Genomic DNA, 23,843 nt, shown 5'->3' with positions numbered 1-23,843 from the left:
ATGCATTGCGACCCATCCTTGCCAGGTTCTCACTGGCACTAGTAAGAATCGGAGATGTTTCTGCAGCAAGCAACCCAATTGCCACAGAAGGCAAAGTGTCCTTTGGGGTACAGCCTTGGGCAGCTTTCTGCACATCTGAAAGGAACACAGTTTCAGAGCAGTCTTGTAACAGCTCCATGTTTATTTTAAATAATTACGCCAGCTTAGGATCTGATGTCTAAATCAATGGCTTCTACTCGGTGAGAAATAAACAAAGTGAAAGAAATCTCTGCATGATTAGATCCACCTGCTGAGAAGCCGGTACAAACTCCATTGTGTTCTGAGCAGCTCAGCAAAGCAGGACAGAACATTTACATTAAGCAAATCTTCTGCAAGGGAAAACTTTTAGCAGTGTATGTTGAGTTAAGAGAGATATCATAAATAGGAGCCTTTTTAAAACCAGTATACTCTAACAAAAACACTCCTGAGAACATAATGCATTCAAGACGACCAGCGTTAGGATTGAAATTCTTGCAGATTTGAAACAATACCACAGTGAGATTAGTTTTTCTCCTCAGACACCATAGTTCATTTATCACCAGGGAGTCGCCCACAGAAACACAATGAAGTGGGAGAAAAAGTTGAAAAGCAAGCAAGCAGCCTTCTCACATTTCCATCCCTCTGAGTACCCCAGGTCTTGGCTGAACGCAGAGTAAACCCAGCTCGCTCCACAGTGCACTCTCCATATAGGAGACAGTGCATTGTTTATCTCACCAGTGAGAAGAATATGGGTAGAGATGAAAGACAGATCTTATTTTGAAACAGTATATGAAGTTCTGGGCCCTGGGACTCATTTTATGCATCTCCTAATCAACCCAGAAGATATTTGGGGTGGGATCTTGGCGTGCCACACAGACACACTCCATAGTGAGCAGGAGGCACTGCTCCAAGCAGCATATATCTGTATTAAGTGCAGCCGAAGGCAGAATGCATTTGCAAAGCAGCAGGACGGCAGAGCTAATCCCAGGTATGAGCTGAAATCCCAACACGGGTCGCAAACTCGGTCTTTTTATGCCCTATAAGACTTGAAGTTTATAATCAACTGAGCCATAGCATAACCTCCAGCCAGTGTGGAGCCGCAGCTTTTATCCACAAAGACAATTTTCCTAAGTGACATAAAAATTGCTGTTTCCAGCCCATTACAGTACTGGAGCAAAGCTCCTCCCTCAGCTTCCATCACTTTGTCCAGACAAATCTGTACAACATGGGCCCACTTAGCTAGAAACCACTTCCAAAGAAGCACAAAGTTCCACGAGCAACTTACAGTGACAGAAATCCTCTCCTCAAACCATCGCAGGTCATCCAGGTAACTACCAGTAGCTGGGACCCAACCTCCCCAGCCTGCCTGACATGTGCAGGCAGACCTGGCAGGTTCACCGTGTCCGGCCCCACATTACAGACCATCTCTTCCAACAGCACCCAGGCAGATGGGCTGCATTGCTCAGGGTGACTGATGTGACGTGTACAAGCTCTGGCAAGGCCAGGAGATACATATCAGGAGATTGCTTCACCTGGTTGCCTTGCAAGTTGTTTCCTGCGGAGACCATTTGACACTATTCAAGCAGCAGTGTTGATCCAACAACAAAATCTTGGGATAACCATGGTGCTCCAAGGCTCATATTTAGGCTTCTTTGCCTAAAGACCTACTTGAATCAAGCCAAAAGATTTCACTCTTTGAGGAGGACGGCTGGGAATTGATGCTACATTAATGGAAGCAGTTGATTATTTACATATACACACATGTACATACATATATATATATATATATATATATATATATTTCTGAATGTGGAGTTATCTCTGGATATATGCTCACCATCAACACATTAAACAAATGCAGCCATGTCTGAGAGCAGCCTTTGCTGTTACACAAAGAGCACATCAAAGCTGCCAGGTGGGAATTTAAGAGAAGCACAGGCACCAGCTCCACATCTCCTGCCTGAATCTCAGCAGCTTTCCCATTTCAGAAGGGTTTGCACTCCCACAGATCACTTGCATCTTTAGAAATGGGGAAGGCCTGCCGAGTTTGGGTCCATTAGGATTGGACTCAACCTTTCCCTGTTACTGAATTAATCAGACCTATGTATATTTAAACATCACTAGCTGGAGAAGTGAAGCACAATTAGGATGTTCTCTCCCAGATGGCTGGGGATAAACACAACAGCACTTCTGAACCACAGTATAAACAGCAGGATAACACCAGCACATGGCAATTGTAAGTTTGGCTCCTTCTCAGAGAGGAGAGCAAGAAAATTCTGCTAAATCCAGCAGAACTAGCACTTCTGCTCAGACAAGCAGACATAATTGACATGCCTACTCCCCTCTTGCTGCTTTGGAAAGAATGGTAGTGCCTGCTCCCCAGAGATTTTGACAAGCTATACAGACTTATCTCTCTGGAGATAAATTTTGATACATTTTTGAATATGAAAAAAACCCAGCACTGGTTAAAGGCAAAGTTCTGCCTGCCATAAGCACAGACAGTGAGGCTGGGTTGGAAAAACCGCACTGTTTCAGCATCTTAACTCCAAAACCAAGTCTGGACTAGATGGGCACCTCTCTACACCCAGTGTGCTCTCACTCCTTGAACAGTGACCTAATTCCAGTTACTTCCACAGTTCACACTGAAGTGCACCATGTATTTCAAATATCCTTTGTATAAATAAGCTGAATGTTTAGTTGCATGCTAATCATAGAATGGCCTGGGTTGAAAAGGACCTCACAGATCTCATTTCAACACCCCTGCCACAAACAGGGTCGCCAACCAGCAGACCAGGCTGCCCAGAGCCACATCCAGCCTGGCCTTGAATGCATCCAGAGATGGAGCATCCACAACCTCCTTGGGCAACCTTTTCCAGTGTTAAACAGAGGCAGGACTCAGCACAAAAAGAGGTTCTGCCATTATTGTCCTCTCCTGTCAGCACCAGACACAAATCCATGACCCCATTGCAATACTACAGCTGTATCCATCCACGCTTTTTCCATGAACTTACTGGCACATTAAACCCTCACTCTGCATTTAAGCCTCTCTTCCCCACCTTCCCTTTTGATCTCCATTCTCCCTTGCATAATTATAATAATAATTACAGTACAGAACAGAACTGTTACAATTTCCATTGCAACACCTCTACAGAAAAGGCGACTTTCTGAGTGCTGTTTGGTTGGGGATATTTTTGGCTTATTTATTTTTAAAGTTTTTCCCCTAAATGTAACTCCTTCTGTGTTCAAAGACAACACCTCCTAAGAAACTGTAGCAGGGTGTGACTTGGTATCTGGGCCCTGCTGACCTAAAAAAGTTTCCTTCATCTGCCTGGTTGATGTTGTAAACCGAAATCCTCAAGCATAAAAGAAGTGCTTGGTAAAGCAGTGCTTCTAGCCAGGCAAGGCCATACTTTCTTGGAGAGAGCTGATGGTCACAGCTGGATATCTTGGCTGGAGAATGGTCTATATTTGGTCTGATAGGAAATTCTCATAGTTGTCTACAGGAAAGCAACAAAAGAGCAAGAGGAGCTGCTTGTTGCTCTCCTCTGATGATCAGTGCTATATTAACAGTGACTTGATTTTCTAGGGCTCCTCTTGTGTCAGTGTCATCCTTTAACATGTGTGGTAAGAGACACCTGAGGCTAATGCGAGTGTTCTACTGAACAAAGCACAGACTCGAGAGTTCAGTCTTAAACACACAGATGTACAAATATAGCACAAAAAAGACCAAGTTGTAGCCTGTCTTGGAAAAAGATGATCAAGTTGAAAACTTGAAAGGGAATTGCTCTTCACAAGGAAGTTTTGTTAAGCAATGTTTTTTTGGCACAAATGCACTAAACAGTATCATTTTGCAAATGTAAAATTCCCTGGCAGGAAGCATATGCTTTATGTGAACTCCTGCCCAGACAATTCCAGGGAAAAGAGAACAGCAAAACCCCATGTCTGCACCTCCTCACGGCTTCAGCATTCCAACAAAGACATGACCAGAAGGAAACCATTCGCATCCAACCCAGCAGCACAGTTCCCTCACATGCACCCCTGGCTCCTACCCACCACCAACTGTATTAACCAACTCCTCAAAGAGTTGCAGAGCTCGGCCCTGTGTCAGTCAGACTTATGCATCTACAGGACTGGGCGAGTTCCCAACACAGCGTGTGCCTGAGTTGCAGGATGGATTTCCAAGGCCGCCAGCAGAGCCTGTCAGGGCTGACTGATGGGTGGCTGAGGGGAGCCAGCAGTGGAATATGGGACCCTCTGCTTCATTTAAAGCAACAATTGAAATTGTTGGCAGAGTTCTGGAGAAGACACGCTGGGGAGAAGGGAAATGGAAAAGGAGAACGACCTCCACGATTTGGCATTTACTCTCAATTCCCCCTTATAATTCATCGTGTCACAGAAGCATACAGTTGCCCATGCAGGCCTGCAGCTCCATCCAGTTCATCTTGTATTTCACAGACATCTGTTCATCATTTCACATACGAAGCACACCTCCGACAGCCAAAGGAAACGCTGCCTGTGCAGAAGGCCTTTACTTTGGGACATGTAGAAGCCCAGTTGCTTCATGCTTCTGCAGATATCCTTGGAGGTTGCCAAGGTTCCCGTGGAGAATGCCCTAAGACCACCAAACTCAAGACAAAGCACCCAAAGGAAGCTGCACACTGTGACACATTAACTTCCAGTATCAGGTGGCAGAATTTTACTACCATGGTGCTAACAAAATTCTTCTGCCTCCAGCCCTTTGTATTTTGTGCACTAGTTTAATAAACATTAGCTTAAACAAGTATATCCCGGCATGCAACACCCCCCCCCCCCCATCCCCTTCCCAAATAGACAAATCTGATGCAAAAAACTTACTTTTCTGGGCTTAACTTTGTCTTGTAAGTCGTACTGGCCTATCCCTTTGTAACTTATTCCAAGCCACCAAGGGATTCCTTGTTTATCCTGAAAAAAGAAGCCTGCATGAACCAAGAGCTACTTAAGAATTAAGCAATTCCAAGATTACAGCCTGTTTCATTCACGTGACAAGTACAGGTAGGTAAGGAACAAGGACAATTTTTTGCAAACAAATCAATGTGAAGTGGATTGCTAAAGTGAATGTTGAAACTTTCTTCCATTGCCTTCTCAGGCAGAGGCAAGAAACTATGCGGTGGTTGTGCAAAGTGGACATTAAAAGTAACAGCACTGCTGAAACAAATGGGTGTCACTCCTTGCAAGAAGTGGCTGTGAGGAGGAAGGATATGGGACAGAAAAAAAACGTGGCCAATAACTGCATCCACGAAACTCAGGTGTGACACAGCTGCAGAAGCAGAACAATGCAAACCATCAGCTTCTCAGGTACCACTGCCATGGCCGTGATGGAAAGCATGGAGATACATCCCCCCTGCTGAGCTCTTCTGCAAGAAAACATTCTTGTCCAGTTTCTGCTCCACAAATGGGAATAAATGTTGCATTTTCCTCATTCTCCAAAAATACCATTCTACTACACAGCGTTACTCCCCTCTATATACTGATCACCTGTCACATAGAAGCTGTCTTTTCCACGATTTCTTTACATTAGAAATGTTCCTGCAGCAAACATTAATTGCTTCAAATCTAGAAGTGAAATCCAGTTTAGTTAAGCTGGTACAAATTTAGCTCCTGATAGTACTACAGGGGGTTTTGAATGGAGGTTCCTCCATCTTCTTTATCACAGTGTTTTGCTGCTCTCTGAAAACACGCTAAAAGTAATACTGAAGAGGCAAAAAGAGGTTGAAAAATGTGGGGTTTAATTCTTGATAGAAAGGTACTGAATCATCAAATTGCTCCTTTAGGAACGTAATCACGTGTAATAAGTGAAGCAATCACATTATCTATGGACATTTACTAACCTTTACTCCATAGTAATGGACTCCATATGTTGGCAAAGCTTCTACCACTCTCATGTACCTGTAGACAGATTTATAGCTTATCAGATTAATTTTTCTAGAGGAAATGATATCTATTAACATATTTTTTCACACACACATTCAGGACATATCATTTATCATTTGCATATTTTGAAAGCTGTAATGATTTAATGCCTATGTCTTCAAGAAAAAAAAAAAACAAACTATGACTCAGGCTCAGGAAAGATGCGGTATTTTGGCCCACATAAAATGAATGGGGCATTTCTCATACAACAAAGCATTCAATCTCTTATCAGAAATACAGAGAACGGAAAGCAAAGCTTCCAGTTCTGCACTGAACACATAAACCTTCGGGAAATATCTGCCTCTAATTATTTCATGATGGTGCTTTGGTAAAAATGGATAGCCTCCAAATGAAATTGTTTATGCAGTTGTACAATTGTTTCACAGTGTAATTCAGATATATGCTGAACAGATGATTTTTTTCCTCTGTTCCTGTTGAAAGAAGCCCCTGAACTACTGAGACAGAGCTGCAGGCACTGAGATATGTGACAAAGCCTGCAAGCTGTCTACAGCACACGGCTATGTAAGTCATCTTGATCCTCTTGGTCAGCCTGCAAATTCTCGTTTTTGAGAACTAAATTCTGAGTATTTGAACAAAGATGTGTTTGCCTTCCTTACAGAACATAAGATGTTTTTTCCCTTAGAGCTGGGTGTGAAAATTAAGTGGTAGCAAGTGGGGTATGGAGAAGGCGCTACAGAATGGAGACCACGTTGTTTCTTCTTTTGATATCTGAGGTATTTGAAAGAGAAAACTTGTCACAGGTTTCCTCACTAAGTATCACTCCGTAAAAAATAAATCTGATAGATATAAAAGATGAAGTTTGCAAGCAACAAGGACCAAAAGAACCTACACTGCCACTTCTCAGGGAAAGAAAAACAGCAGGTAGAAACATCATCTTCACAAGTCAATAAGTGTCATACTCACTGAACAATGGCTTGTCCTCTGGTCAGACCTTTTATTTGTGTATAATGTTCAATGACTCTATCCTCACTGCAAAATAGGCACAAATACCAACTTAGAGGCTCAATGACTGTTCTACACATGGCAGCTTATGCTGATATCTTGGTGCCCGCTCAGTGTGCAGCAAACTGCCCCTCTGTGCATTTCTCACTCTAGCTTACATTCTGTTTCTTACCCATTCCTTTCCCACCCTCCATTAAGCAGTGTGGAGCTGCATCTTAATCCCCACCATTGCATACTGCATTCTGGGCTAATTAACAGATCGTTTCAGATCTGCCGCAGAAGAATGGTACTAATTGTACAAATCCACTCTCATGTTCTAATGAACCAAGGCTTCAAAAGCCAGTTAGCGTTCCATATGTAAGGAGGAAGTTTCTCACTGTAGTGCACTTTTTCACCTGGCACTCCATAGATGAAGATTTGTCAGCAATGGCATTTTTGCTTTTTTTCTCTGCTATATACTTCAACACCTTGTTTGAAGCGGAACATAAATTATACATTTAAATAAGTGTCAGACACCTGAATGCAAAGAAAAACCCAACAGTACTCATTGTGAAAAATAAATCAAAACAGAATACAAGCATACTTGAAAATACATGAAGTACACATCAAGCCTGAAAAATGAAATAAATGAGGGAGTCAAACCCAAATAAGGGGCATGAATTACAAGGAAACAATATTGTTGATTCATCCCAAATGTTGTTTCCTTCATAGTACGTTCACGCCACAGAACTGATCTTGCCTTTCTGTTTCCAGCTATTCTACTTTGCCTTCTCCCCTCAGCCTGTTAAGGAGAATGAGTGCAGCTGGGTGGGCACCTGACAACAGCCAAGGCTGGCACACCACAGAGGCTCTGCTGCTTGTTGGTTGAAAAGGTGCTCTTCCCAAACAGAGACTTGGCTGGGGTTCAAATCATCTTTTTCTAATGTGTGGTACCCCCGCTTACTCTGATTCATTAATGTGACTGAACTTTCAGTGAGGGATTTGCATCAGCTCTTGTGTAATTCATAACCTCCTAAAACTGGAAATGCTCGAACACAAGAGATTAACTGGAAGTCCTTTATAACACAGGCTGAGGACTGTAAAAACAGTTTGCAAGACTGTCTAAGAGCCGTCCTGTCATTGCCATCCACAGCAAAGGTTTACATTTAAACTGAATTAAACAGCTCACCAGTAAGCAAGTGATGGATGTTCCTGCAGTGTCTTGGTGGGAAAGACAGGCAGCGTCTTCAAGTCTTTCCGAGTGTTTTCATCACTAAAGGCAAAAAAGGCACAGAGTCACTGCTGATGAATCATAGATGCAAATCATCAGTTTCAGCAACAGGAAAGGGCTGCGTGTGCACCCCAAGAACAGTGCATTGCCCCATATCAGGCCGTCATAGCAACGTAACTCTATCTGCCCTCTCACATGACAGTGATGTATGTGGTGTCATGCAAGCTCCTGTTGTAACTCATTATACACACACGTGATTATGGAGTCAGCCAGGCCACTGCGGCGGGAGTGTGGTATCAATATTTATTTTGCACACACTTGCTCTGTTTGCTGAGTAGGGAATGAACACTCAACAGCTGCAGGAGGAAAGCTTTCGCCCAAAGGCAATGCTTGCAGTGCTATTTTTGCTCTATCTTTAGCTAAAACCCTCCCCAAGAGACAACAAATTCCAGCATGGTATTTGTCAGATCTCAGAGTTAAACACTGATCTGGTTCACAACAAAGGATTTCAGTTCATATGCTAGGAAACATTTCTACTGAAAGGAGTTTTCCTGGGCTTCACATTGAGCAGAAAGTTCAAATATGTTGGACTTTTGGCCCAGTCTGGAACAAAATAAAGGCTGCTGAAGTACGCAAACGCCATTTGTCACAAAAGCAACAACAACAAGCAGCAAAACATTTTAAAACCTATTAGTGGGCACCAGTAAAATGGTTAATATTTTTCTCCTTTCATGCTCTGCTAATTAATCAGCTGAAAGTCGCACGCCTCATTTCTACAAGATTTCTGCATGCCTTTGCAGCAGCAGGAACAAGCATGAACACGACTGCTCTGAGAAAAGAACGCACCAGTCAAGTTCATCAGCATCTGCCTCAGCTTCTGCAGCCAGGTTTTCCTTGAAGGTGGTTCCCCACTCATGAGCTGTTTCCATCAGACTTCAGCATTACAGATTGTCTCTGAGCTGCGTCACCCATTCTCCCATCCTTGTGAGCACCTGTAGGGCAGCTGCAGCACGGGAGCTGCTCTGTAGGATGCAGGAAGGTGCAGCAAACCACTCGCACCTCCAGTCTCATGGCAGATGTCACACGGTAGGCACAATAAGCAAAAGCTTTTTGGCTAATCGCCCTCCAAGCTTCTCTCCCAATCCTGACAATGCACCTCAATGCTAAAAGAGGGACCACCTCTGGGGACAAAGAAATAGTTCAATCAACGGCCTCGTTATTCTGCAGTGTCTTTGATGATGTTGCCAAGAAGAGGTCAATTAGCACGCAGGAGCTGTTGTTACTGAGCTTTGAGGCCAGCAAAGCCAGGAATATGCACTTTTCTTTGCAAACTGGCCAGCACCCAACTGCCATGAACAGGGACATCTGGGCAGAAAATCAGGATTTCTTCTCTCAGCACTTATACAGTCCGTGCTCACACAAGCAGAGGGGTTTTGTTCACCCCTTCCAAAGCCTGCTGATGGGATCAAGATGCTACATGATGTCCCAGCTTGCAGATTACCAGGGTTTTGTAGGGACGTGAATCCTCCTGAGGCCTCAGAAACCAGAGTAAAAATAAAAACCTACCCCAAAATGAAGACCAAAAAAACCCATAAAGTCCCAAGTAACCTATTCTGATCTCATAGCTGACCCTTCTCAGAACAGGAGGCTGGGCTACATGGCCTCATGAGCCCCTTCCAACTTCAGTCATTGACTCAAGGTAATTTGTTATTAAAATAAAGTTTTCCTGCTTTTTTAAAGCCTGACTCATAATTGCAATGGCTGCATTAACCAGTCAGGGCTGGCAGGGAAATAGTGAAGTAGGAGAGAGTTTCACAAGGAAGCGATAAGAAAACAGCTCATTTTTACCAAACAAAAAGACCGCTCCTCTAAATATAGATTCTCAACCCCTAATATTCATAAGCAGAGGTTTAATAGCCGGTCTCTAAGTCCTCTGTTCAGCAATCTCATTGCCAGCCAAAACAAGGGCTGAAGTACTAGAATAACTGATGAAAATGAGGCTGTGGGTCTGCAGCATCCTCATCAAATTCTGCAGAAATGTCACCAGATCTGGCAGCTGGGCACAGAAATGCCACATTGTGTCCCATATGCTGGACTGAGGGGCTGCCACCACTTCTCTGATGCAAGGTGGGGTCCATCCCTCCAGTATCGAGCATGAAACATGGGCCCTGGGGCAGCTTGTTAGCAGAAGAGTCCAGGGAGCTGTGACAACTTTTAGAAGGGCTGGAACTCCTCTGATCTTCTGCCAATCTATGAAGGAAATCCAGTTTCTTGTAATAGTAGAGAACACACTTCTTTTAGGAGGCAAAGTTGGTTCTTGGGACTTTTCTCGCTAAAGGGATGCAATCTCCTAAATGGTTGATCTTGCAGATCTGCACTCTGCTCCCTATGAAAATGGATTTATGAAGTTTATGAGAAGCATAACTGCAAGATTAAACATGAAACAATCCTAGAAAAAATGTGAAAGATATGGAAAACAGGGCACAGGTCCTTGTGTGCTGAATGTCTCTGAAGCAGGCTGGCACTCCACAGCACAGATCTGCTGACTGTACACCCAAGGATTAGCATCTGGGATGATTCACAGCTTCACAGATAATAAAAGCCTCAAACAGACATCTTCCTTCCTTCAGGAGAGTTCATTATCACTCCATCTGCAGAGAGCAGACCAAGCACGTCTCCCCATGACCCTTAGGATCACTTTCCCAAGCTCTCTTGGGCTCAGCCATTCCTTAGAGGTGACAACTGCAGATAGGAGCAACAGGTTGAATTATTACCTGTTCCTGTTTAGCTTCAACACAACCAGCAGATGACCCAGACAATGCAGAGCAGACCCTCCAGGCCCAGATGTCCTATTGAACACACTATCCAACCAGACAGGTGGTGCTCCTGCCATGGGCAAAGGTGGTGATTCTCCTTAGAGCAGCAGGCCCGGCTGTTGGGACCACAAAGCCGACTTGTGTGCCATCTGACCTCTGCCATGAAGGGGATTCTTGGCTGGTGGGTCATGGCGTGAGTCCAATGCATAAAGAGCCCAAAGTCAACAGGACTGAACATTTTTGGCAAAAGGTTTGTTTATCTCCTAAGAGGGAAATCTAGGAGAACACTTATCTGAAATATTTTTTCCACTATGGAGAAGAATTAAAGAAAACAAGCCAACAAACCCTTTCCTTTCCATGCTCTACAGGGGAGCTTTTTTCACAGCAGGTACTGAGCAGAACTTGGACTGATTGTGAACATCTACATTAGAATCTCATCACACTGATCCTTGCCTCTCATTCTTGGTATCCTGTTTAATTTTCTGCTCATCAATGTCTGCTGTATAGAGACTGAAGGGAAGCTTGCCTCCAAAATAACCAGTCACAATATTTAACCACATGCCATACTACAAATAGAAGTTCCCACACCCAATCTCAAGCAGCAAACCAGTACCAATGCTATGTGCTTCCTACAGCCTATTAGCCTTCCCTTGACATTTTAGGTATAATTCTAAAAGCTCACCAGAAACCTAAGGAACCACATTGTGCTATTAGGGCACATATTACTGAAAGCACATAACTGAAAATTCAAAGGCATTTATGCTCCCTGAAAGTGCGTCTTCACTGCTTGTAATTGCATGACACAACACTCCTGCCGAGCAAAGATTTACAGATCTATACTAATTAGGACCATTTGTTAATGGCTGCACATGCATTCCGTTGTCACAAACAGCTGAGGCCTGTTGCTAACACAGTAATTCAAGGCAATAGAGGTAGATGTAACAAGATGTGGTTGATGAGATTAGCATAAAATGTGAAGAGCAATAGCCGCACCTACAGCAGAAAAAGCAATATTGTTGGACTATAGCATAAGGTTTATCAACCCACATCTACTTTGTAAATGTTAATACCTTGATAAGGACAGGACTTCAGACAACTTTTTCACTAACTAAAGTGATAGCAGGTGTGTGTCTCTGCTGAACTGTGTTGACAACAGTTTTCAAGGTAGGGATTTATCACTGGGGAAAGTTCATTGTATGGTGATATTCCTCTGTTCTTGAAGCCTCTTATCCTCATGTAAACACTTGTTCTTATTCTTCCTCATGATCACTAGCAAATTATTCCTGGGCCTTTATTTCAATTTCGGCTCATTCTAGTAGTGGATTTTGGCAACACTGTTGATGGAATTTAGAGTGGCCTTGTTCATAGAAAACACTGACCAGCTTCATGAATTAACCTGAAAAACACATCAAAAATCAGCAGCTACTTTTCAGAATCCCATGCAAGATAAAGATCTCACTCTGTTCAAGATGCTTAGAGCTACTAATATAACTCAGTAGATGCTCTTGGTGTGCCCATGCTACTGCCTGGTCCTACAGCAGCCAGGCTTAAGGTGGTATCACCAAGGTCTCCAAGTTGTTTCTCTCCATATGACCTGAGATGAGAGGCAGCAACATGGGCTGCTAGTACCACATGGCAGTGGGACTGCTGTGGCAGCAGGTGCATTTTTTGGAGGTTTCTGTTATGTTTTAAAGCAAACAGAAAGGAAGAGTGGGATGCCTTGCATGCTCCAATGGAGGTGGGTCAGCCTCCCAATGTACTACAAGGAACAGGTGTGAGAAGAAAGCAGCAAAGCAAGAGGGGGAAAAAAAATAAATTAATGAGCAGGGTTAAAAGTGCAAGAGAAAAAAGGGGAGGAAGGCAGAGCAGAGAAGGTAAGGGGAGAGACGATTGATTTAGTAGCTTTTGAGTATGTCAGAGCAGCAGGATCTTGGCAGCAGGAGTTTGAAAAGCACTCCTTGACAAATCCTCCTTTGTGACAAATGCCAGACGTTTCCCATCATTTCCCAGCCTTTCAGTTTATGGTCTGCTGGCACACTCAAGAAAGTTATTTTTTCCATTGAAGGACAACCAGGGACCTGGAACGCCTGTGCATACGGGGCTCCCATCTGCAGGGGCAGCCAGAGCACAGCTTCCCCAGGCCAGCGGGGAGCTTTGCCATGCAGGGCTGCAGTTTGCCACTTGAATACCAGATAAGAACTGCCTGCTCAGAAAGGTATTTGAAGGAGCATTTGTAAGAGCCTTCCAAGCCTCAGACATGAAAAGGAATATGATAAAGAGTGCAGATGGCTTTTTCAATGCCAGGGAGATGCTTGAGGCTTGCTGTGCATCTATGCTGCAGCCACGCTGCTGGCTCAGGGATTTCCATGTTGTCCTGCAACAGCAGCTTCACCTGTATCATCCGACCTCCAGCTCCAGCATTCAAGCTAATTTCTCAGCTTCCCGAGCCCTGCCTGACCCTCTGAAAAAGCAGCACCTGTTCTGGGGGCTTGGTGATCTATCCACTGGCCTCTGAAAGATGGAGCAGAAACATTACAGGAAAACATAACCTTTTGAATCAGCTATACACATGTACATCTCTCTCAGAGGACATAAGAGACCAGGCACGTAAGTGAGATGCACCTAAATTTCCATTGGCCAGTGAGACACCATTTAGATTCCCCTTTTGCAGGGACCATTTCCCAGGTTTTGAAGATAAAGCCCTTTGTAGCTTGAACCCTCTGGTGCTGAACACCACAGGTCTGTCCCATATCCACACATACAAAGATGCTCAGCTGCACCAGCAATGCATGTCTGTAGGTTTTCTGTTAGATTAGACAAAGCAGGATGTCTCTGCTTTAGCTGGGATTCACTGCAAAGCAAAACATGGCTATTCACCACTGCTACAATGCTTGAAGGATCCCCAGCTCTGCCTTGCAATGACTGGCTGTTATTTCTACTGCTCACGTTCTCTCTTCCTGTTCACACAACCATCAGATTATCCATATTAGTTGTGGCTTTTTAGCATGTCTGAGTGCAGCAGCAAAGCTTACAGCCTGTTATCACAGCTCTGCCTGCTGATACAGAGATACGGGCAACCACAAGAAAAATAAAGTATCCATGTAACAATGAAGGCCTGACAAGCCTGCAAAAGCAAGAGGCTGAAGCTGAAAAGCTGTCGTCTCATTTCCTCTAGGCACGGAACACGCACCACTGCATAGATCCCAGCCATCACAAGGGAGGAAAAAAACAAATGAGGATTTTCTCTCTCTCTTTTTGTCCAGAGTCAGCACAGAGCCCCCACTAGAGCTAGAACTGCCTTACATGAAAAAGGAGAATCTACAAGTAGTACCTGTAGAAAAAACCTGTTGCTGAGAACAATCAAAATAGAGTTAATGGTTCACAGGCAAGTGACCAGTGAGGTATTTAAAGAAGTGCACAGAGAGTGGAGTCACAGCCAAAAGGCAAAATACACAGTGACTCACTCAGCAAACAAGAAGCCATGGAGCAAAGTGAGTGCATGCACAAGAACAGAACACTCAGCACTGATTTCCCAGCTGCACAGACACAACCAACTGGGAACAGTGGGCTGTGCTGGAGAAAGCATCTGTAAACACCATCACACAGGCATTTAAACTATGTAACTGCATTAAAAAGAAAATCCCAAACTAAACCGAATGGGTGTCTATGACAGGCACCAGATCACCTTGAGGTGAATCCTGTTGGCTGTGCTTGTACCCAGCAGTACAGCCCATTCCCTGCTGGGAAGGACACACTCTGGGGCTGACAGAGGATTGCACTCAGCACAGTGGCACAGAGCTGACACCAACAACAGGGGCCCTTCCCTGGGCTAAGCACCATGTGGATCCACTACGAGCCCTCTCAGACCTCTCCAGGATGCAAACAGGTAAGTAGAGACAACTGGTGGAAGTGCTCCAAATCTGTGCTCAGACCACATCTGGATCTTTGGCCACTCAAACATGGTGAGGTTTCTGAAAACAGGCTGGGCCAGCTGGACCCAGCAGCCCTCAATATGTCCTCTCCTAGAGCTGGGCTGCTCTGCAGGCCAGCACTGAAGCTAGCAGGTGCCACACTGTCACAGAGCTGGTAGCTTCACCCAGCAGCTCCTTCCTAGCACTGCCTACACCACCATTTCCATGCACTTTTGCACCAATATTCTCCTGTTTGTCTGGCAGAATAACCATCCTCCCAAGCAAACACTACCCAAAACCTTAAGAGGGAGTGCTCACTCTTAATTAGGATCGTAGATACCAGTTTTCTGCCACTAGACTAAGCACTTATTCTGTTTAATGAGGTTTGTCACTGTAGGATCTCCCGAGCCAGTTTCCCTGTAGCTGCAGCGTGGGAGCCTATCTTGCACACAAACCTCTTCCTGTTGCAGGCTGCGTTTATCACCCACATACCGATAAACCCCAGTGTCTCACACATGTCAGCTATCAGGAATTCATTATTTAGTCTGTGTTATGTTACACCAGGCAGGAGTTATCTTTGCAGCCCACAAGGCCAGAATCAAAACCGAATGTGTCAGCTATTTAAAGAAAATGGAAGCCCTCCTCCAGCAACTTCATTAACCTCTAGGGAACAGGGCTGGGTTTCAGGCCTGGAAGTGTTATTGTGGAAAACATGGTCCAAAATTATCAGAAAACCTTTGTTTAAAAGCTACTTTCTCAATTCATTTTGATCTGATGTTAATAGATTTTTTTCCCCTCCCCCCTCTAGTACTGGAATAGCTGTGCAGCATTTTTAGGGTAGTCATTAACACTGGTTATAGGCTCTATTATCAAGCTACAAAGAAATCCTGTATTCTATTTATGAGGGCAGATGCTTACTCTGTAAACAAAGCACAAGTGAATCATTTATTTTTCAAAGAGACAAGACTTTATATATCGAGTGTTAACATGGTGAATAATCACCAGCCTGATCTGGTAACTGCTCTGATCAGGTCCTTTACAATCCACATAAAATTGCTAAAATAAATAACAAAATGTTTTTGATTTTCCCCTGTCCAAAATTCGACCATGTCAGAAGCTGCAACTTGAATTTCATTCTCTTAAAAATCCTTTCACAAAGTTTAAAATTGCAAGATTTGGGGGTTTTTTTTTTGTTTTTTTTTTTTTTTCAGGTTTTTCATAAAAATCAGAGAATCGTTTGAGTTGGAAAGGTCTGTTAAAGGCCATCTGGTCCAACCCTCCAACAAGGAACAGGGATCCTACAGCTCAATCAGGTTGCTCAGAGCCCAGTCTAGTCAGCACCCATGCAAGTGGATGACTGCATTTAAGGAACACAGAGCTTCAAAGCTACACTAACATTCACAATGTGCATTTTCCTTTGAGTTCTCAATACAAGAGCTGGAGAAGACAGAAAGGGATTCACTTCAAACAGAGAAGCAAACAGCCAAAGAGTTTGCTGCTCATGACTGATATAGGACATGAGCAAGCACCACTTCCCTCCTCTTGAGCAAAGTATGCCAAGCCAACCCGCAGGAAAACAGGGGGTCACCACAGCTGCAGACCTCCAGGAGAAAACCCAACCCTGCCCTTCACGTAGGAACAAATTGGGTACCTCTGCTCTTCACCACCTAGATGGGCTAATGAATGACTGTGGTCAGTATCACCAGTTCAGTAAACAGGAACTGGGTGCGTGGCGAGCTGCTGCGCGTACTTGTGGAATGTGACCATCTTTGCCAGTAATTTTAGGCTGCCTTGGAGAACCCAGAGCGATCCCAGATGATGTACACTGGGCATGACACGGATGGCATGCTGAAGCTGGTACTTAACAGGCCACAAAGCTTTCTGTTAATCAATATGTCTTCAAATCTGACATCTTTTCCAAGTGGAACTTGTGTGTCTTGTGTCATTCAGTGACAGAGTAAGTGACCCTGAGCCAGGAAGACCCACTACATGTCACCTGCAAGGACTGAGCCCTGGGATCCTCATGCTGTCAGTGCCACTGGGCTGGGGGGTGACTTCCATAGAAGTCAGCAGCTGTTACCATCTCCAAGTGCCCACATGTCAGGTTTTCTCGCTGAAAATGAACAGATTTCCAAGGAATGTGCTCACTCACTGAGCACGAGAAGACAAGAGGCAGCCTGTGGGAGATTACTGTGCTCTTTCAGCAAGGCCTTATCTGAGGAAGGGGTTACTGCAGAGCTGTGGGAGTTTATGGTGCCCTGGTACTGGCCTGCATATTCCCACCTGGAGCCAGCAAGAGAGATGTGCCCCCAACAAAAGCTCCTCACAAGGCAGGCAGAGATCACCAGTGCTGTCCAGACTGGCCCATCTTTAACTGACAGAGAGGTAATCTCCAGGACTTGAGGCAATTCAGCACTAATCCTATATAAAAAAAAAATTAATCACTCCATTCTCACGTAAGCAGAAATGGTGCAAGAGCTGCATTCCAGAAAGTGATTCAAAATAGAATTGCCAAACGATAGGCAACACTGAGCACATCAACCCAAGGCACCACAGTGGGAGGCAGGCTCTGCGCAGGAAGTAGAAGGGCTGCGGGACAGTGCTGGTGGGTTTGCTGGGTCATCAGCCACAGCATCTTCATAACACACACTGGTAATGAAGCCAACACTTTAACACTGGTGGTCCAAATGACACTTGTGCTATGTAAAATCAAATTCCTTCACTCTGGTGCGTGGGACAGCTGGCCATGCTCATTTGATACGGAGGCGTAACTTTGTTTTCTGATACAGTGGAAGCAATTGCTGCAGCTTATGATCTTCTGCAAAAGGCAACAGAAGAGTTGCACTTGGAAATCAATCTTGTAGCACACCTCTTGCCTCCCATGTTCTTTAAATACTTTGGAAGGTAACCACGCCTTCTGACCTGTCTGATGAGGCATGTGAAATAACCACGTACGCAGTTCTTGTGCTTGTGAAGCAATACTTACAAACCTATTTATTGCAAATGATAAGGAGTCAGATCTAAGTTCAACCTGCACAAGGGAAGTTTGAACTACAAAGGCAGTTTTAAACCTTCAACCGCTTTTCCTGAGGGCTCATACCAGGGTAAGACAGCCCATGCTACTGGGACTGCAGCTCAATAAGTTGCTCCTAGTCAAGTGAGCTGCAGTGGTGCGAGTTCCCTGTCCCCACACTGATAGAAGCTGCAGGAAATCAGTCAAGATGAGCAGACTTTCTAGAGTGAAGGGCAGCACACATTGTAGCTATAAGCAATATTCTGTGGGTCACAAAGCACGTCTGCAGTGTGAATAGGAACAGAAGTATCTGTACAGGCAGCCCATCCAGCTGATCTTAGTCACAAGGGCATCTCTTCCTCTTTGCAGGCGTGACAGCACAGCAACAAAAGGCAAAGAGGTCTGTGATGGGCTTTACAAAGCATGTCCTTCTGCATAAGAGAGACTGGCATAAGGAGAAGAGGCCAGAACAGAGCTGGCACTGGCACTGCACACTGAAAGAAGAGCAGAGGATGCCTCTGCTGCGGGCTATGGCATCAGGCACAACTCATATCCTGCATTTAGCAGGTAGCCCCTCACTGGGCATTCTCCATACGTGTCTGTCACAGCAGGAAAGCTGCTGCAATGAGAACATAACATCCTACTGTATGGAAACTCAGCAAATGGTAAAACATTAACACGACCAACACCGACCTTTTGAATTTGTTTGCTCAGCAGGCCGTTGCAAATTGAAGGTCTTTTCCCTGGGTTCTAACAGCTCTGAGTACAACCTCAGCTCCCCTAACAGCCCCCAATGCTGCTATCCAAACCAGTGCACGGAGGTGACCAGGCAGAAAGCAATTTCCAAGGGCAAGCGCTCCCTGCGTGTGCAGCCCCAGCACAGCACACAGCTCAGCACAAGTGTTGGGTCAGGTGTGGACTGAGGGAGGCCTGGGGGCAGCTGCAGAAGAAAGAGGCTCATTGACCTCAGGCAGGCAGCTGGCAGCTCCATGTCCCCCACACATGTCGTGGGTGGGCACGGTCTGCAGCACCAGGCATGGGCTGGCTGGGAGCAAAGGGCGGCAGTTCCCTGTCCCACTCAGGCATGCACATGATGGGAAGAGAGCAAAGAGGGATGGCCTGGAAAGTTGTTTTGATCCTGTGCCTGTTCACCAGAGGACTCACCCTGCAGTCAGATTCTATTCAGCCTAGCGGTGCATTTCTCTTTCTTCAGTCCATGCTCTCAGTTGGACTTTACCCCTCATTTCTGATTGTTTAAAATACAATGCAAACCAACCAAAACACATCCATCAAGCCCGTTAGTATTAGAAAGGAAAAATGTTATTACCTGGAATAGTCCCCTTTAGCTTCCTACAATTGAAAAACAGTGACAGAATTAAAACACGATCTCTTCAAAAGTCCTCGATTTTCCCAGCATTGTTTGCTTCCCCACTCCCACAGCTTTTTGGCTGGATCCCGACTTTAGCCACATTCACACAGAGCCCAGAGGCTGCCTGCATGCACTCAGGAACAGAGCTTGGCCCTTCATGCTTCCAGCTGTAGATTATCCACCTACACTGTACATGAATGTGCTTCTAGAAGGGGGATGAATTTTGAGATCCACATCCAATGTCACTTTTACTGTCCAAGAAGTGAAATACAGTTCCCTCTCTCATTGCCCAAGCTGAAGGTCAGCTCTAGGAGCAGGTCAGGCTTTTGGGAGGAATTGTGCAGCTCAAGCAAATCAGCTTTGCTGAGCATTTTATCAGTGACAATGGGGCAGGGGGTTGAGCGGGGAGAATGAACGTTTTAAAGGCAGATATTTATTGCACAGAAAGTGATAAATTGCCAAACGTTAAGTCTGAGGACAGCACAATGAAGGGGAGAAAAAAATAATATAATCTAAAGTAACAAAGGTATAGAACATACGCTCTGGAAACGTGAACAAACATAGCACAGGAAACTTTAGCTGCAGTACTATGCTCTTCTCAGATACCCAGCATATATTTAAATTAGAAGATTAAGTGATAAATTGAACGTAAATATGCCCAAATGAATTACTTCCCTTGACGAGCTTTTCCTTTTTCATTCTCTCCAGCAAGTTAAAATAGCTCAGATGCCTATTTCACCCACTAGCCTATGAGAAAAATAACAACTCCAGAGACGACAAACTACAAACGCTGCATGGCTTTGTCCTCATGGAGTGAAGGAAATTAAGGGAAAATAAATCTGACAGGGCAGCACACAGCTGAACTAACAAGTCAAGGGGCTGCCACGCACCAAAGCAGCAGAATTACAGATACAGTCACCATGCATTGACATGCAAAGAGCAACTTACCTGCAGGACTAGGGCTGCCAACTTGAAGACCGTCTCACTTTCGACCTCAATCTGCCCCTGTGTAGGGAAAGAGCAGAAGGTGAGCGCTGGGATCCGTCCTGTCCCCACAGAGTGCAGCAGAGCACCGCGTCCTGCCCGGCTGCCAGCACAGCTGGGTGGGAGCCCAGCTCTGTCCCAGCCCTCCACCCGCCACTCCCGCTTGGGGAGCGTTTCTCCTCCTTTCGTGAGCACTCAGTGTGTGTACACAGACACACGCAGCCTTTTTCCACCTCCCCCTGGCTCCTCTCCCACCCCTTTTTCTTGACATCACATGTTGTCTTTCTGAAGCTTTGTCATAATGCACGCACCCAGGCAGGTACCTGATCCCGCACACTTCGAAACACACTACAAACTTGCCGTGAACCAGGGAAAGGAGGGTGAACCAGAGGAATTTATGGCTTTAAGCACGCCATCTCCCTGGGGCAGAGACCTCAGCTCTTTGCTTTGATGGTGGTACGCACACCCATGATGCTAGATAAATGATAGTTATTAATTGTGAGGCGAGTATAACTAATTTTCTTTTACCACACACAGTCTGGAGATCTTACAGCCTCCAGTTCCTGCAAGTACACATGTCTTATTGCAGTGCTCAGAGTCACTCCATGTACTCAACCCTATAAATCTCCATTCTCAACCCCTCTCCAAAACCAGGCAGAGTCCAACCCTGAAAGTTGGTGATTTCAGTGCTGCAGTTAAATGCTAAAAGTCAACACTAGACAAAGGTCTTTTTTTCTTTTTCTTTTTTTCCTTTTCCTAGCCTGCAGTCTTCAGTGCAATCTTCCCAAGATAGTGTTTTGCAAGCAGAAATCATTTTGGTTCCATAGTGGGACCGGCAGTAATACTAGAAGAATCACGATGCACCTGCACACCCAACTCTCAGGTGGCCAAAGCCACCACTGATACCTATTGCATCCTGCAAACTACACATAAAGGACAAAATTTCCCCCAGGAGCCATCCCTTGAGTTTTTGTGCAAGGATTTGTTCTTGTTAACCATCTGCAATTGCAGACAGTGGACATAACGTCCCTTCCACTGAGACCACAGCACATTCTCCTGTCCCCAGAACTCAATGGCTGAATGAGAGACAAAGCTGAAATAGCGTCCAAACCATTGCAGCAGGAAGATCTACAGACTTATACAGATACAGGGAAATGACGTTTCTAAATATATGGGGCACATCTGGAGCTGGGTTAATTTATCACAGCTGCAGGTCTGGCCCACAGAGACTAAATTCAGAAGTGAACAAACAAATAATTCAATTTTCATGGAAAGGAAGCTTTTTGCCAGCTTTGTCAATAAAACATTCCAGCAGCAGCGCTCCCCCGGGCAGCTTCACCAGGGCAGACTGGGAGGAATTTCCCCTTCCCAACAGGTGTGGCAACAGCTATGCAGAAGTGGCCTCCAAAGCATTCCCAGACATTTCATTAGAAGAGGAGGGGCACATCACAAAGTAGGAGGGAAAAAAAAAGCTTCAAATCCTTCCTTCCTTCCCTCAGATCTCTTTAATGTTGATGCTCAAGAGAAAAGGCAAGGTTTGCAGCCCCATCTTCACGTAGGTGCAATTTTAAGGCACTTTGTTACTTCCAGGTCTGCATCAGGTTAGGCTTTGTCATGCACATCTGTGCTGCCTTCTTTAGCTTAAATTGCACCTGCTCCAACAGCCTCTGAATAAATCCACAGCACAACGAGGGGACATCAGGTCATCCCAGCACCAGTACATGGGGAACACAGACATGAGGGAAGCCATCACCCAGAAAGCTCTGCTGAGCAGGAAAGACAAGCTCTACTTCAGCAAAGCTGTTTCTGGACCACAAAATCAGGGAAAACAGGGCCAGAAGGGACCGTAAAAGCTCATCAAGGCCACCTCCCTACCCTGGGGCAGAATCGACTACCTGGGGCTCATTGCCTTCTTGCTACAAATTCATGGAGAGACTTAACTATCCAAATGCAATTCTCACATCAAAGGCCCTCTCTCTTTGTTGCAGGCTCCAAGGAAAACTCTGCAGCACTTGGGTGAGCCACTTCAGCATTAAGTCCCTGCTGACCCATAGCAGTAGGTGCTGCTGGCATCACAGCACTGTTTGGGACTTAATAATCCAACACCCCTTCACTTTTCATCTTCAAAGCACATCCCAAACATTAACTAATTAGCAATAGTAATTATGGGACTGCTCTTACGTGTTGATTTACTTAGTCCTAAATACAAGCTTGAGGAAACTCTGGTCACTTTAGCAGGCTGCTATAGGATTCTGATGAATGCTGAAAGTAAACACACAAACCACTTCATTTAGGGACTTAATGGGCTGAACAGGACTGCCTTCTTCAGGAGTTTCAGTCTTTCTTTCCTGGTGAGGCTTTCGCAGTGATGATGCCCTTGCTTACAGGTACATTTGCCTGGCAGCTGTGTTCAGGTGTGAGCAGGTAAGATGATGCTCCCTGGCCTGACTTTCACAGGTATTAAAGTCAAAGAAAAGATGGACACAGAGGTGAAGGTACCACCTGTGGTTAGGCAGTAGTTAAACAACAGAGGGGATTTTAAGCAAAGGATCCCAAAGCCCAGCACTGTCTTTATCTAACAGTAATGCTGTACAAGTGACAGTCTCTTGAACAATTATCTCTGAGCCTGGGATTATTTTCCATGATAATATAACCTTATTTACCATCTGGTGCAGCAAGTGGCCACTGCTATAATGTTATCCAACCCTGGGCTGTCAAGGAGTTGGGACAGCCTTTAACTGGATGCAAATCCACATAGCAACACGTGCCACTCAAACAGGAGCACAGGACCGGGGCTCCCTCCACTATCAGACAATATCTCAATTTAGTAACAATTCTTCTGCCTCAAGGCTGGCGAGCAGGGGTCTCTGTTTTAGCATTGCTTTAACAGCAAGGTTGAATTTCAAAAATAGATGGGGAAGAATGGCTGTAAGAAAGCTTCACGTGCAAAACCTGCAATTGGCAGGGTAATTCCAGCACAGGTTTCAGTGGGTAGGGAGACAGGTCAGCAAAGCCTCTTGTGGCCATGCGTTTTAGATGAAGATGGAAGGCTTTCCTAGATGTTTCCCAAGTGGGAACAAGGTCACTAGCACAAGGTTAAGCAGATGCATGTAATTCGGATAATGGAATCTGAGTCTTATACCTTTTAGATGTAAATAAGTTTAAACAGAATAGAGGGTGCAGATCTAGGGAAGGGATGAAATTGATATTTTTCCATTAGAGTTTGCATAGGAAACAATCATTTTAAGCTGGGAGACAACTTCATCCCTCTCTGTGTCTCTCTGAATGGCCGCTTATCTAAACACTGCATTTGGTCCAGAGGATTCAGGTGGCTTTCATCATTCTGACAAATATCAAAATAACAAAATGCTGTGGCAGATGTCCAGGAGTGGCAGTGATGGCACTGCAGGAACACAGCAGCACTGCAGTAGCTAGCAATGATTTGCTCCTGACTTCAGGGTCCAGGCATAGAACTGAGCCCACGGTTCAGGCAGGAGCTCAAGTCTCTTCCTGCACAGAAACAAGCCTGGTGATTTTTATCACATTCGTAGGCCTAGCTGTGAATAGAGCAGTACACCCTCATTAAATACAGAACCAACAAGAGTTGATT

General features: G+C 45.0%; 1 protein-coding gene and 1 long non-coding RNA gene across 11 annotated transcripts in view; one reads left to right on the top strand and one right to left on the bottom strand.

Annotated features, from left to right (window-relative positions):
* The window catches only part of FRMD4B (FERM domain containing 4B), a 99,563-nt gene that overhangs the window by 16,980 nt on the left and 58,740 nt on the right, over positions 1–23,843 (bottom strand). For 7 of the 10 annotated variants that reach the window (XM_085516233.1, XM_085516232.1, XM_085516230.1 and 4 more), the window contains exons 6-11: positions 20,198–20,254; positions 19,208–19,230; positions 8,099–8,182; positions 6,892–6,957; positions 5,886–5,943; positions 4,873–4,959 (exon numbers count right to left, since the gene is read on the bottom strand). In XM_085516233.1, the coding sequence (XP_085372359.1) occupies positions 4,873–4,959; positions 5,886–5,943; positions 6,892–6,957; positions 8,099–8,182; positions 19,208–19,230; positions 20,198–20,254 (375 nt within the window). Of the gene's footprint in view, positions 1–4,872; positions 4,960–5,885; positions 5,944–6,891; positions 6,958–8,098; positions 8,183–8,986; positions 9,136–19,207; positions 19,231–20,197; positions 20,486–23,843 lie in introns of those variants that run through there. The other 3 variants (XM_085516235.1, XM_015875317.3, XM_015875315.3) reach the window with 3 other exon arrangements.
* On the top strand, positions 14,708–16,794 carry LOC146758344 (uncharacterized). The gene is made up of 2 exons (XR_014934561.1): positions 14,708–14,842; positions 16,079–16,794. It is a non-coding gene; the product is annotated as an uncharacterized LOC146758344 (long non-coding RNA).

This window comes from Coturnix japonica, chromosome 15 (assembly GCF_054131305.1).
Source record: "Coturnix japonica strain WE chromosome 15, WE-NBRP24, whole genome shotgun sequence".
Classification (NCBI taxonomy): domain Eukaryota; kingdom Metazoa; phylum Chordata; class Aves; order Galliformes; family Phasianidae; genus Coturnix; species Coturnix japonica.
The sequence above is the reverse complement of the archived record's forward strand: the minus strand, read 5'-3'. Positions and strand labels throughout refer to the sequence as shown.